The sequence below is a fragment of the Aptenodytes forsteri genome, unplaced genomic scaffold (genome assembly GCF_000699145.1).
Source record: "Aptenodytes forsteri isolate BGI_AS27 unplaced genomic scaffold, ASM69914v1 Scaffold257, whole genome shotgun sequence".
In the NCBI taxonomy this organism is placed as follows: Eukaryota; Metazoa; Chordata; class Aves; order Sphenisciformes; family Spheniscidae; genus Aptenodytes; species Aptenodytes forsteri.
Genome location: NW_008795194.1, coordinates 4473397 through 4488523, shown reverse-complemented (window position 1 = coordinate 4488523; position 15127 = coordinate 4473397). Strand labels below are relative to the sequence as shown.

General features: G+C 34.9%; 1 protein-coding gene across 1 annotated transcript in view; it reads left to right on the top strand.

The window, feature by feature from the left end:
• Window positions 1-15127, top strand: part of CCDC141 (coiled-coil domain containing 141) — a 106866-nt gene that overhangs the window by 69306 nt on the left and 22433 nt on the right. Inside the window, 8 exon segments of the mRNA XM_009278616.2 lie at window positions 228-407; window positions 1247-1372; window positions 1974-2162; window positions 2473-2652; window positions 3720-3869; window positions 10109-10249; window positions 12315-12509; window positions 14180-14363. Of these exon segments, the coding sequence (XP_009276891.2) occupies window positions 228-407; window positions 1247-1372; window positions 1974-2162; window positions 2473-2652; window positions 3720-3869; window positions 10109-10249; window positions 12315-12509; window positions 14180-14363 (1345 nt within the window).

The window sequence follows — 15127 nt, the reverse complement described above, 5'->3', positions numbered from 1 at the left end:
CCCCATCCCTGGAAACATTCCAGGTCAGGTTGGCCGGGGCTTTGAGCAACCTGATCTAGTTGAAGATGTCCCTGCCCATGGCAGGGAGGTTGGACTAGATGACCTTTAGAGGTCCCTTCCAACCCAAATAATTCTGTGATTCTATGATTCTATGACTTTATTATTATGAAGCTTTTATTGTATTTTATAAAAACATATGTGGAAAAAAATGTCTGTTTATTTGCCAGGTAAAAGAGAGTTTAATATTAAAAGTAGAAAAATCTGTATGAGTAACAGAAGATATCATTGTTAATCTAAGTAAAGAAAAGAAAGAGCTGACCAATCTTTGGGCAGTCTGGAATTTTAAAATTACTCAGTTAAAACCCATCAAGCAACAGAGCCGGATATTTAAAGAACAACTAAAAAATGTAAGTAAAATAGCTAGAAGAAAGCAACTGTGGCAAACATTTGTAGACTGTTATTAGTTTGTTTGTGATTCTCTCATCAACTATTTAAGAGAGGTGATCACTAGGTACTTCTCCATAGTCTGTTCTACCATTCAGATAGTCATCAAGAAACATGAAATGTTTTTGATCTTTTTTGCCCTTATTCAAACACATACAAGTCTAAGTCCCCACTTCAAATTTTAAGTTTTAATCAAGCCCATATACTATACCAGCAGTGCTTTATTTTTATTTTTTTTAAAAAGCATAATTTTGTTGTGATTTAATACTTACTAAACTAAACTGTGTCCTAATAGTTACTAAACTAATGTCCAACCATATTCATAAGGAAAGAGGATTGAAACCTCCTTGGCACAGGGACAGTGTGCAGTGCTCCTTAAAAGCAACACTAGCTAGGCTAGTAGCAGAACCAGAGGTGTGTAGCTACTGTTTGTCTAGTGCAACTTATCACTAAACCATGATATCTGTTATCACAGAAAATACACTGTGTGTATGGGTCCTCCGGTCTCAGTGTCTGAATAATTTTTACACACTGTCTTAGACATTTCCTATCACCCTTGACAGTCAGAGGGTTTGGGACAGAGAGGTTTATAGTTTAAAAAAAATAAATTAGTCATCTTAACTTCAGAATCTCTCCTTTTTTTTGTTGTTTTTTAACCAGTAATCTCTTAATTAAATTTACTGACAGCATTTGGGTGTCTGGTTTGGGGAAGGTTCTTGTTACAAATTTAGATTTGAGTTTAAATATTTTTTTTATTTATTTACTACAGATAGAAACACTGAACTGTTTGATTATCTTTTAGACTGCCCATGGATTAGAGATTCTTCAAGAAGCACTCCAGCTTACAGCAACAGTTGACCTTGGAAGTGACCTTTTTATTGTTTTGGAGCTACAAAAAAAGCTTAACCAAATGAAACCACAGTATCAGGTGAGAAATCAAGCTAGTGAATTGCACAGTGGATCAAAAGCTCTTTTTGGTACAGTAAAGATTCACATTCACATTGACCCCAGACAGAGTGTCTGGGGTCACAGTCTTTTATGTCTTACATTACTTTTCCAGAAGGAAGGGTTTGTGTGTGTTTATAAGGTAAGGGAGAAGACATTTTACCTTCGGTGTCCAGAGAATATCTTGCGCGGTGTTAGTTGCATATTAAAGTGGCACATAAGCATTGGGGTGGTGGAAGTACAAGGAGAGTACCAGCTTCATGCTTTTGAGCTAGAGCTGGTAGGAGGCTGAAGTATGTCATACTGAGCTTCCTACCTCCTCTGAATACTGTCTCTGAGTTTTAGCTATTCAATCTGCCATCCCCCAACAAGTCAGTTTGACTTGTTTTGATCCAAGGCTGTTTCTGGGTGATAGCTGAGATTCATGCCTAGCAAAAAGTAAAGTATGTGGAGAGTGTTTTAAAGAGCATGCGTTGATTTTTCCCCAACGCTATTTACCATTGTTAGGTTGTTATTTAATCAAATGTAAGGGAAAACTTGCAAATATATTTGTGTAATTTGAGTAACTTCTGCTTTTTTGCTAGCAACTGAATGCTGAGCTTGAGTACCTGATAAAATTATTAGAATTGCCAAGCCAGAAAGGATTTCCTGTGAAAGAGAATTCTGAGAGAATAAGTGAGCTTATTCATCTCCGTCAAATGGTAAAGGACACAATGACAGAATATGTTGAGATTTTCAACCAGACAATCAAGTTCCATCACATTAAAAAAGAAGTGAGTATAATCTTTTAAAATATCCCTTATTCCCATTGCAGCTAAACTCTTCTTGGTTTTGGTGACTGTCGTCTTTCTTTTTTTTTCCCCAAACAAACAGCATTAACCTGCCTGGTGATCAGAATTAAAATTTTGGATCTAAAACTGCATGAAATTTGGAAAATTTAAAATTCAGATCTGAACCCAAATTTAATTACTTAAACCCACATCAACAAAGTTTAGGGTAACACATTATGGGTAAGGAAGGAATCGTAAGCTTCCTTTCACGTTATTTTAAACACACACTGATTTTCATTTTAATATATCCCAGCTGGAATGTCTGTCAAAATCAGGAGAACTGGATATTCCTGAAATATGTGAGGACCCTGAAAATGTGCATCATGCTAAAGCCTGCCTTGTGAATGCTCAGGAGAAACATGCACATATCAGACAGCTATATAAACTGCTTATTACCCAGGGAGTGGATATCTTGTCTGCAGTGCAGCAACCTGTGAGTAGAATTAGAATGATTTGTGAAATCAAGGATAAGTATGAAAGAAGTTTATTGGAGCTGTCTGACTTTTAGATGTACAAAAATGTATTAATACGCTGAGAAAAATAAATACAGAGCTTTAAGATCCTTTTAAAAGAAAGCAAAACATAAAGTGTAAAACAGCTGATCATTTTTAGATTTCTACTTTTAGAGTTTGCAGATATACAGCCATCAAATTAAATGAAACATCCAGGAATGATGAAACTTATCCTTCAGTAGTTACTCACATTATGAATTACTTTTGCCAAGAGAAAAGAAAAATTAATTTATTTGAAATCTTGTTTTAATATTTTAATGGTATGTGAACAGATCTTACTCTGTAAAACATTGAAATAGATTTGAAATAGGGAGGAAATTAATCTTAAAATATCAGCGCTTGGAAAAAAAAAAGCATGACTTTCTGTTCTGAAGTGCAGTTCAAGGCCTTGTTGGTGATTTCTTGAATGCCACATCTATATGTTAGACTCCTGCTACTTTGTAAAGGTTGCTTTGCATATTTATTCTCCTATAAAGAACGGATAACAAAAGAACAAAAAGGAAGTATAACAACAGTGGTACCCTTATTAGTGCATTCCAGACTGATTTGCATGGCAAAATGCATAAGGAGTGTTATTCAGGGCAGGATTGTCATTGCCCTGTATTCGTTTATTAGGGAGAAAGCAAGACATTCCCTTATGAACTGCCTAGATTATCCACATTGCCAGTCTGCTCTTCAGACTCCATAAATTGATTGACAGCAGAAAGGAGCTAATCTCCAGGTGGTAAAGGACTAGAGTAGGCCAATTCCTCTTTGCTCAGAGAAGACACCATGTGCAAGTTGTGACTTTGACCCAAAACTACTCCCCAGACTACTAGTGATTGAAACTGCTACGTACTTGCTCTCGTTACACTGGAGGTTTAATAGCTTACTTTAGCCCATTGTGATTGACTATGCATGTTCTGCCTCAAAATGATTTTCATTTTAGATTGGTTAAATCAATACATTTCCTAAGATTCATAAGTTTCTTTGTCTATTCCCTGTTTAGAATTACTTGAATGTTTCTGTAAAGAATCTGAAGCAAGAACTTGCTAGATTTGAGTATGATAGCATTAACTGGAGCTCCAAATCCAATAAATATGAGGAAGAACTGTCACAGAATTTCCAACACTGCACCACTCAAGAGGAGATAAATGAGGTAAATGAGATAAATCCCAACACATTAAATGACTTTTAAAAGGGCTGTTGTGTTCTGTAATATATGTTACTGTTTACTATTCCCCTAGATACTTCATACGTATACAGAAAAGTTGATTTTCATCTTACCAGCAACCTTTGATCCACACAGCAACAGTAATAATCTGCGGTCCATAGCTCTGCAGTTCAGGATTATATCAAGTTGTTGGGCTGGCAATAAAGTGCTTTCACTGTACCAAGAGGACTGGAAATAGAGCAGCTATATTTTCTTTGACTTTCAGCTCAGTCAGCTTCATCTGAAATACATGAGTCTTCAGATTTCTTTCTTACGAAGCTAAAGTTTCAAACAAAAATAGAATTTACATACATTGCAGTTGTAAGGCTATTAGAAAGAACTTTCAGTCTTTTAATGAAAAGTTCAGAATAATTTAGTACTTAACATTTTTTTCAGAAACCCAAGATATGATACTTAAAAAATTGCTAGAAGAAAAGGAAATGTTCTTTGGCACAAGATATTAGCATTTATTGTTATGGAACTTAGGTTAGTAAAAATAACTTTGTGACTATGTTAATATGTTTATTAATTTAGCATCTTAGTAGGCCAAATACAAATCCACTCACAACTTAGCAGGTTGAATTAGATAGATGTCTCAGCAAAAATTAATTCAGGAAAAATGTTCCATAGAATGAATTTTCTCAGAGTGATCCATCAAAATAAGAAGCTGATGGCCTCTAAACTTCATGTTCTGTAGATTGCACTTCTGTGCATCCATGAAGTATAGAAACTGGATTCTTACCTGGAAGGATTTCACACTAATGTTCCCTGTAATGTGAAGCATAGGTAGTGGAAACACAGGACACTGAAAGTTATATTTTCTTATTTTATCTTTCGCTAAGTAAATCCACACCTGAATAAAGAAAGACTGTATTTTCTTGACATCACCAAAGTAGAGGTGACTGAGCTTTCTGCCCCAACTATTTTTAATGAGAAAATTATTGTTTGGATTTTCTTTTACAAAATATTTTTGTGTGTTTGTGAAAAGTATCCGTTTTCACAAAAACATATTTTGAAATCGAAAGAACATGTGCATAAAAAAAAAGTTTTAGTTTTTTTTTTAATCTCAGTTACAGTTCTAGTCCCTTGTCAGTTATGAGTGTATTGCGCTCTGATCTGTGCATCAGTCTCCTGTGGTGTAACTTCTTGGCCTATGGTAGGAGGCAATAGGAACAGCAGGGAACCATGCTGTAGAAGAGAATGAAAGTATGAAGTACCTAAACAAGAAGTCCTATTATGCTTTGCAGTGGAATGGCAGAAGCAGAATATTTGAGGTTTGAACTAAAGTATTCTAGGTTTTTACTGAAAACCTCTCAAATTTGCTGAAGAAAAGGAAATGTTCACTGAACAACCTGTATGTAAGGCTGGCCATATTCAAAGACACACTGTTATATTAAATGAATCTCTTGTTTCTGTCCTTTGATTCTGGGGTTATATAATGAGGGCATGAGAATGTGACTCCTTTCTAAGAAGAATTATTCTTCTATTTTTATTACTTGTTAGACTTCCAGTGAAAGCAGGAAGTAGAGGAAAAAAGCAATCTGTCTCTCTCAAATTTAAATGAAAAGTGTGTCAGTGACACGTTACTCACCACATGCCCTATATTGCAAAATGTAATGTTTTTGCTTCTCATAGTTAATGGACACCCTCTGCAAAATAATTGCATAGCATATTTTCAGTTGGTTTTGTGGTGTTCTTTTTTTTTTCCCTCATTTTAAGTTGGGAAAGCCATGTTGGCTGGTTAAGTTAAAACGTGTCATCCCCAGACCTAATTGAATCTTGAATGTAAACTAACTGAAATATATTAATTTGGTGTGTGGATACCTTTTTCTTTATAGATTACTTTTCTATTAGAGGTTAGCATAGATGATATTTCCTAAACAAATACTTGGCTAATGTACCTGTATATGAATTAATCTACTACCATTTTTCTTCATTTTTTTCATTAAGTATTTATAACTAATTCTGTTTAAGGATCAAGAAACCAGACACTGAACTACTTCAGGAATGTTAGTTATGAGTGTTCACTTCAGTATTCAAAATTCTGTTAATTTTAACATCAGAAATTAGTCTGAGTATTGCTAGTATCTAGCAGACCTGTCTGAAATAACAATTTCTTTACCATCTACTATGTCTAAGCAAATAAATATTTCATATGCCAGCAGCAAGTAGCAGCTGTTCATAGTTGTCACATAGTAAACAGCCAACCAGATAATTTAGTTGTGATTTACCAGTGCACAGAGCAAACTTTAAAATTGACTGAAAATATTTGGAATTCTGCTGTAAAAAATTACTTTACATTTAATGTGGTGAATTTACGTGTATAAATAAAGCACGTGAGTGAGGGCTTTGGTGATTAGGACTCACTGGTGTTTGAAAATATCATTCTTAGAGGACTTGGCTAGGTCCCTGTGTTTGTATTATACACTTTCTGTGCCTTCCCTAATTTAAAGAGAATTTACAAAGGCCAAAAAAAAGGATTTATGCCCTCTACATCTTTGAAAGGTATAAGGAAAGCTCATATGACCTTTGAGATCTGTATTTGTCAGTTTGGGCTTCGTGCTTCCCTAACTAGCTTGGGTAGCAGCCTCCGAAGAGCCGCAACTCCACTGCATTACACTGCCATCACTTGCAATAGAGCTGAGTCAAGCCTCAGGTAACTGTAGCTTAATACTGTTCATGGGATTATAGGTGACACAGTTATTTACAGAAGATAATTTTTGCAATGAAAAAGCCTTTTCTTTAGGTGATTACTTAAAAATAACATTTATGCATGTCTGCACAAAACTTGCAACAGAAGAGTAACATCCTGAAGTAGGTTCTCAGCTCTCCCCAGTCATCTCACTTCTTTCCTCTTCATCATGTCATTATTTATACACTTATGAAAAGGTATGACTGAAACCGTGGATTTTAACCACAGAGGGTAAAGACCTATTTCTGTTCACAAGTCAGTAGGAACTGATACTTCTTAGCACGTTTCTCACCTTGTAATTTATTTTGATTGTGGTCCCAGAATTAAAGTAATGACTTGAACAGCATCTTTTCTTTCTTCCCACTTTTTGGCTAGCTTTGCTTCTGTCTGTTCTTTAATCTTTGCCACTTTCAAAATCTATTTTCAGCAACCTGCTTTCATGGGCTATTTTGATTATTAGTGCTACTAGAAGTTTTATGTATGAATAAAAAGGGAAGGGTAAGTGGCTAACAACACTGAAGTACCTCCTAAAGTGGCTCACACAGGAATCAAAGCATTTTACTGGAACCATACTGTTAACAAAAACATGTTTAAAACAGCTTTATAACTTGCTTTTTCCATTTATTTTCTAGTTGTGTGCTAAATCGGAGCAATTGACAGCTAAACCCCTCTCCTTCACTATCATTCTCCACCCATGACAGGACAACTATAGTTAGGAGCAACTGCCTGATTAATGACTATGACACAATGGACAAGTTACAAAGTTCCATTAAACTTGTGGGCTGAAGTCACTGAAGTGTATTAGGGTGTATAGTTCCTTTAGTATTTCTCATATAATTTTGCAGAACATAGTGGAAAAAAGAGACGTTTAGATTTCTAAAAATTGGCAGCCATATATCATCCTTGGTACAATTGCTGATGAGAACAGGGATTGTGTACATGCACTCTGAGGGAGCTGAATCTGGTTTTTCCACTGAGGCTAAAAGAGAAGAGTGACAGCAGCTGCAGACCTTTGACACATGAGCCATCATATCTGAAACAAGGTGATCTAATTTCACGTACTGCTATGAGGAGAGCCTCTGGCCTTAAAAATGATCACTAGCCTATGTATGTGCATAAGCCAGTGAAATAAACTAAAATAAACTCTTGCTCATCTCTTCTTTTCCTCAAAATTCAACCAGCAAATAAGACTCTCATCTTCTGAATACAAAATGTTGTTCTGCAGAAGTAGTTTTATTAACAGAGGGCTTTTAGATATATTTTATTTTTCTGTTTACTTAGGTGGGATAAAGAGCTTAAACTAATTGGAGACCACAGTGCCGGAGATAGAATTCCCCTTCCTTTCCATTACACTGAGTGAACACCATCTGTCTATTCACTGCTGAAATAATGTGGCAACATCCCACTAGATGAAAATGAAAAATATATCCCTTGATGGATTAACATTAGTATGTAATAATAATAATAATAATGATTGATTGCTAGCTGTTCCAATAACAGTAGCTGCAAGATGAGCATTCATTACTCCCTGGATTCTTTGGCGGGGAAGGGGCAAGGGGAAGTCTGTAGGACTTTTTAATATAAAAACCCTCAAATATGTTAACTAAATATCTAATTGTGGATGTGACCTGAACTTGTTAACAATAATCAAGTAAGTTAAGTTCTTTTCATTTGTGTGTCTGGAGGAACAGGCTCTAAAGCATTAGAACTGCTGCATTTCTTTTATATCAGTTCCTTTAGATAAATATAATTTTATACAATTTATTCCACATTCTCCTAAAAGCAAAAGATTGTCAACCCAAAGGATATGAAATTCTTAAAAAAAAAAAAACCAAACAGTTGTTTTTATATTCTTCCTTTTCAAATTTTAGGAAGTAATTATAAATAATTTGAAAATGTGATCATGGAATTGTAATGTAATTAAAATAGTACCTTTTATAAGGTACCAGAAGCATATTTTAAGCACATTTTTCACTTGTCTGCTTCTCATATGTGTTGCTTAAAGGCTTTCAAAAGTAAACTGTAATATCTAAAAGGGTAATATCTAAAAGGATTTTTTTCAGTTGTAAATAAAATTGAAAATTATATAGCTTTCAGAGAAAAAATATTGAAAAAATAAAATTATATACTTAAAATTAATAGTCTTTTAAAGATAATTTAGCTGAGTATGTTTGATATGTTTATATAACATTGCTAATGGAAAGAATGATATGTGGTTTATTAAGGGCACTTGTAAGAGGACATTAAAGCAAACAGGTATTGGCATTGGAAAAAAAAAGATAAAGAATATAACAACCCTATATTATAACTAGTTCCCATGGTAAATAAGCACTGTTTTTAAATTACGTGGATCATATATGACTCTTCTTTTCGATGTGTATCAAACTCATTCTGGTAAATTGGTGATGAATCTGATCCATATGTGTGTAAATGAAAGTGTAGCTTCCTAGAGCTTCATCAGTGTTATTCCTATCATTCTGGATTTTTAAAATATTTCATAGATTAAAGAAACCATAGCTACATTCCACCTGTAACAAAAGAAGTTTACAGCAAATTTAATATAACTAAATTTAATAGTAGTTATCTCAGCTGATATAAGTCCATCTGAAAAGTCTTAAAAGGCTACGATGCTTCATAATCAGAGCTACTAGTTCATCATAATTTATATTATTATAAGAATAATTTTCCCTAATGTTGAACTTGCTGCACCAAGTCAGTGCTAACTGGTAATAATACTCTCACGTGGTACCAAATTTATCTAGCTGTAGTTAGGTGAAGCTTTCTTTGGGTATCTGTTAGGCAGAATCTCTCTGCTACCATACTCACAGAATAGTTATTTGAAAGGCAGGTGCTCATATAGTCTACATCTTGATCCAGCAAAGAGCTGGATTCATCTTTGTATGCTGTGAATAATAGTACTAAGATGTTTGGACTAGCACAGTGTATAAAATTAAGCCCCTGTGTAACTTCCTTTCAGAACCAACCTGACGTAAATTAAATGTTGTATTGTAGGAGAAAAGTACTATGAATAAATACAAATCTACTTGCCCAAGCCCAGTAAAACTATGTTTTTCTGGAAACTAAGCATGGGTATACATTTACATGGCTACTATTTCCACTAAATGGATTAGACTATGTGAAGGACATCTGCCTCTAGTTAAAATCAATGAAAGCTCTTGGACAGGGTTTTTTCATAGATTGTCTAAGCAAGGATCTCATCCTTTGCCCCAATTCTTTTTTTTGCCCCAGCCATTCTGGAAACAATACTCAGCATTCAGAATGCAAAAATGTTGATTCAGCAAGATTATGAGTTTCCACAACTGGAAAGAAATTCTGAGGAAGTAAGGATGCTTTATGAGATGTCATAGTATTATTAATTTCTGTATTAAATTTTCAGTGCTCAGATTGTGGTCTGTTAAACAGCTTTTGAAAAAAACTAGGTTGAAGTGTGCTGGTTTCTTTTTTGCTAACAAATATGATTACTCTGTTTCAGCTCAGAGAGTCATTTAAGGATCTCAAAAAGAAATTCAACAATTTGAAGTTTAACTACACAAAGAAAACTGAAAAAGCTCGAAACTTGAAGTTACTTAAAATACAGATTCAGCAAGTTGATACATATACACAGAAAATACAGGTAATATCAGAAATTTTAGTCTTAGTGAAGGCTTCATTGTTGAATTGCTGTGGCCTGTGCCAAGCAGATCAAAAGAGATGTAAAATTGTATTGTGAGCTTCTCTGTTACTCAGCTTTATATCCTTCCCCGTCTCAGTCACTGGCTAAGACATTTTTCACTGTTGTGTCCTTTTATTCTTCCATTTCCTTCAGTGAAACGATCTTAATTCATGACTTCTCTGTGTTCACTCCTTTTATCCTCCATTATTTTTCTACTTAATCTTTTATTCTTCTTGCCTCTGTTCCTTCACAATGTGTGACCTAGTCTTTCCTTTCCTTAAAAAAAAAAAAACAAAATAAAACAAATACCCCATCAAAATCAACAAATCAACAATAAATGTGCACATATTCCCTCTTACATTCAGCTAGTTTCTTGTCTTTCTCGTTTCATCATTTAAGTCTTCAGAACCTTTTTCTGCATCCATTGCCTGGAGTTGATCATGCTCATTTGCACCTTAGAACCATGCTAGCCTCACCAATTCTTTGCATTCACCAGAAACTCTTCTTCCAAAGCCTCCAATGACCTTTTTCATTGCCAATCAGAACTAGCACTTTCTGTTTCTCTTGCCCTGCCAGTCTCTTCCTTCACAACTTTTTTGAGAATTTCAGTAGCTTCTGATTCTATTTTTGCTATTTCTTTTGTTGTCATTGACTATTCCTTTTACAACCTTTCCCCCCCCCCCCTTTCTTTGCAATTTCATCCACAAATGCAAATTCAAATCACAGAATCATTGAGGTTGGAAGGGACCTCTGGAGATCATCTAGTTGAAATTCCTTCCTCAGAGCAGGGTCAAGTTCAAAAGGTTTCTCTATGTCATGTCCAGCTGGGTTTTGAATACCCCCAGAGATGGAGACTCCACAGCCTCTGTGGGCAAGCTGTTCCACCCTCAGAGTAAAAAAAAGTGTGGTGTGGTGTTTTGTTTTGTTTTTTCCTTAAACAGAATTTCCTGTATTTCAGTTTGGGTCCATTGCCTCCTGTCTTTTCACAAGACACCACTAAGATGAGTCTGGCTCTCTGTTTTCTTTACTCCTTCCCATCATGTTTTTATACACATTGATAAGATCCACCTTGAGCCTTCTCTTCTCCAGGCTAAAAAATACCAGCTCTCTCTGTCCTTGTATGACACATGCTCAGTCACTCAGTCATCTTTATGGCCCCTTGCCGGATTTGCTGCAGTATGTCCAGGTATTCCTTGTACTGGGGAGCCTGAAGTGGACACAGGGCTCCAGATGTAGCCTCACTAGTGCTACGTAGAAGGGAATAGTCACTTCCTTTGACCTGTTGGCAACACTCTTCCTACCAGTGTATATTCTTACAAGTGTATATGTGGACAGTTCATGAAATACTTTCCTATTTTAAATCAATCTCTTCCTTTCCAAACAAGAATCAAGGACCTGTCTTTTTGCATCACTTGTAAAACAGCTAGCACAACGAAGTCTTGATCAACTGTCAAGACCAGTGTTCCCAGGATATAAAATATATAAATGTATATATGTATACCATCTTATCCTAAAATTTACAGGTCATGTTTATACCAGACATCATAAAGTACTAGTATGAATACTTGTTCCCCTTGGTCTTTGGGATTATACTAGATTATCACTGATGTTGCTTACTTCAGATTCTTAAGCAATATGTTAATATTCTAGGACATAAATAACTGTGATGATTAAATTGACTTGTATTTGGTCAAAGACTCCAAAGGCTTAGTAATATTTTTTCCTTTCCAGGTTCAATGAAAGTTCAAGATCCCATGTTTTATTACTACAGATATTTTGTTATTTTTAAGATGAAAAATGTAACTCAATTCCACCCTTAGTAAATACAGTTTACATTGATTTTAATCAGCATTGTAGAGGCCCTCCAGTTTCCTTTGATTTTTGAAAAAGCAACTTGTACTTGTAATTTTTAAAACACAGGACAAGAAATAGGTTTGTGTGGTTTTTCCCATGTTTTTTACTTCTTATTTCTAAAAATAGAAACATTTTTGTTGCAGTATTTAACATTGCTACATCTTTTAAACAGATTCTTAAAAAGAAGATGGATCATTTAGAGAAGAAAGTCATTGGCTCTGTAGCAAATGAACCTAATGCTAAAGTTAGAGTCCTCTTGGGGTCAATCAGTGACTTACAAAAACAGCTGAATGACTTTAGCAGAGTTGTGGAGGATTACAAGCAAAATCTGGATCTCGTGGAGCATCTGCAACAGATGATGGAAGAGGTACTAGTAAACCTGAGATCCCCACTGTGGCTGTAATAATGATCCAAGACTGGGATAGATAAAAGTGCTTATAACTACTTCAGGCAAAAATCTCTGACTTCCAAAAGTAGTAGATTGGTAAAAATCTGTATTTTCTTCTATTTTTTTTCTGTGTAACTTTGTGGAGAAAGGGAGAAAGAAACATGCAACGTGACCATATTCTTGGACTGCTATGCATGTGACTGGGGTCTCCGCCTCCATATGACTTTCATAGTGATTCAGCATATCTATGATCATACTCATGAGCTCATTTTCTCTAAGTATATTCTGAGGCAACACAGAAAGTGCCACAAGGCCCTCTTTGATAGCTGTCAAACCACAATACCCACTTTGTTAGTTGTCAGGAAAGCTGTCTGTGTGGTGTGTAATTCTGGAACTGAAATGTAAAATATTCAGTTCCTTAAAAGCAGCATATAATGTTTTGGTTGGACTCGATGATCTTAGAGGTCTTTTCCAACCTCAATGATTCTATGATTCTATAATTTTTTTTAATCGACTTAATTGTTAAGTATAGGTACTTTTTCTTTTTTTTTGTGAACTGCAGTCTAAGTCTTTTGGAGATTTCTGTAACTTCACTTTAGTGTGCCTGAGGACCACCTCATGCATTGCCTTTTTTTAAAAGAAAAAAAATTTTGTAACATTATTTTCCCTCTTGCCACATTGTGTTGGTGCATCTGCTGTGATGCAAGCACATTCCTGTCATCATTGTTTATTTTTAGAAATAACACTTTTCATATCTCCAAAGTGATCTAAATGCATGATAAATAAATTCCCTTAATGATGGATCACAATACTTAAGTTTTGTTTAAAAGATGTTTTCAGTGTCCAGTAATCTGATCAATATGTCATTTCCTATATCGTTAGCAAAGCAATTTGTTACCATTTGTTGTGTATGTACATTTTTAAACTCCCCCCTTACTTTGAGGGAAATAAATTATTTCCTAGAGCTAAAATTTAAGATTGCTTTTTTTTTATTCAATGTAAAGTATCACCTTTTGCTCAACAGTTTTCTTTCAGTGAATAGGCACAGACTTAAATACTGACTTTAATGGCAGTGAAAAATGTTGATTATTAGCTGCTTGCTGTAATGATGCAGTACGGGTCATACTGAGTGAATACCAGATTCTATCCTCCTCTGAGTATTGTTAACCAAAAATGTTTATTAAGGGTATGTTCTAAAGTACATTCTTGTCAGTAGGAAGATTGCTAGCAACTTTAATGGTTGCTGAGACCAAAAACCCTGTTTGCTAGTAGACTAAGTCTAAGCAACCTTGCTGCCTTTATAGAGGTATAGCTGTGGCCATGAAATGAGTTTTGCGAAATTAGTCAGTTGATATACAGGGTGGAAAGAACTCAGAAATAAAACATATGTTTGCAGAACCATTAACTAATAGCCTCACCATGCTTGTAAGATGAGCATGGATCTAGTATTTAAAGAAAATTTAACAGATATTAATATTTGAAGCAGCATTGGTAATGAACAAATGTTTTTCAGGTTTAATTAAAATCAGAAAATTTAAGACATACTGTATGCCACTGATTATGGAAAGTCTAAGAATAGTCCAGTCTATTCTACAAAAGCTTGAACTACTGATAATAATTCATTATAATGCAGTGTTTTTATCCCTCAGTGTCAATTTTGGTTTGAAGATGTGAGTGCAACAGTCGTTAGAGTTTGCAAGTATTCTGCGGAATGCAAAACAAAAGAAGCGATAGAGACTCTCTACAAGCAATTCAATAAGTTTATTGAGCCTGCAGTGCCTCAACAAGAAGAAAAAATTCAGCAGATTATGGACCTCGCTAAACGGTTATATGGTGAGGAGCTGTCCGGTAATGTACTGTGGAGAAAAAATACAATAACTTAGGACAGGAGGAAGCAGATTCCTAGATTTGTTCATTTAAGAAGCAAATCCCATGAAGTTTAAAAAACAAATGTTGTTTTCAAGTATTGACTGGAAGAGGTGAAGGATTTCAGAACAAATATTTAAAAAATAAAGATATGAAAGTACTCAACAGTCTGGTAGTTTTCGGTATACAGACTGAGTTCACCTTGAAATCAAAGTGTGAATGTCTTTGTAATATTTATGAGCCTGGAATTCAGACTTCATGGCTTATGCTATATCATAACAGGCAAGCCTTTGAAGTCAAAGTACATTACAGTGATATACCTCAGTGCTGAGTGAATTTTCTACATTAACACTGTGAATAATTAGTGGTATTTTGTTGCCAACTTTCTTAAGCATTTTATTAGCAAAAAAAGTAGATTGTTATGTAAATACTGTATTTGCAATTGTATTGATTTGGAACATTGTTGTCCAAAAAGAATGAAGGTCAACAAACTTCAGGTTTTGCTTTTTTTCTCCCATGCGTAATGTTTATATACTTGTTGAAGTTATTTTATCCAAAGATAAGGTGACCATCCAAATGTGCAAGGATACTGTGTGGCCTATCAATTCAAGTAGTAAATCTGAAAAAATTTCAACAGAGTCAAACTGTGCTTTTAAATTCCTCTAATTTAGTGTTTAAAAGACTATTTAGAGAGCACAGATCGCTTCCCCCCCCCCCCCCCTTTTTTTTTT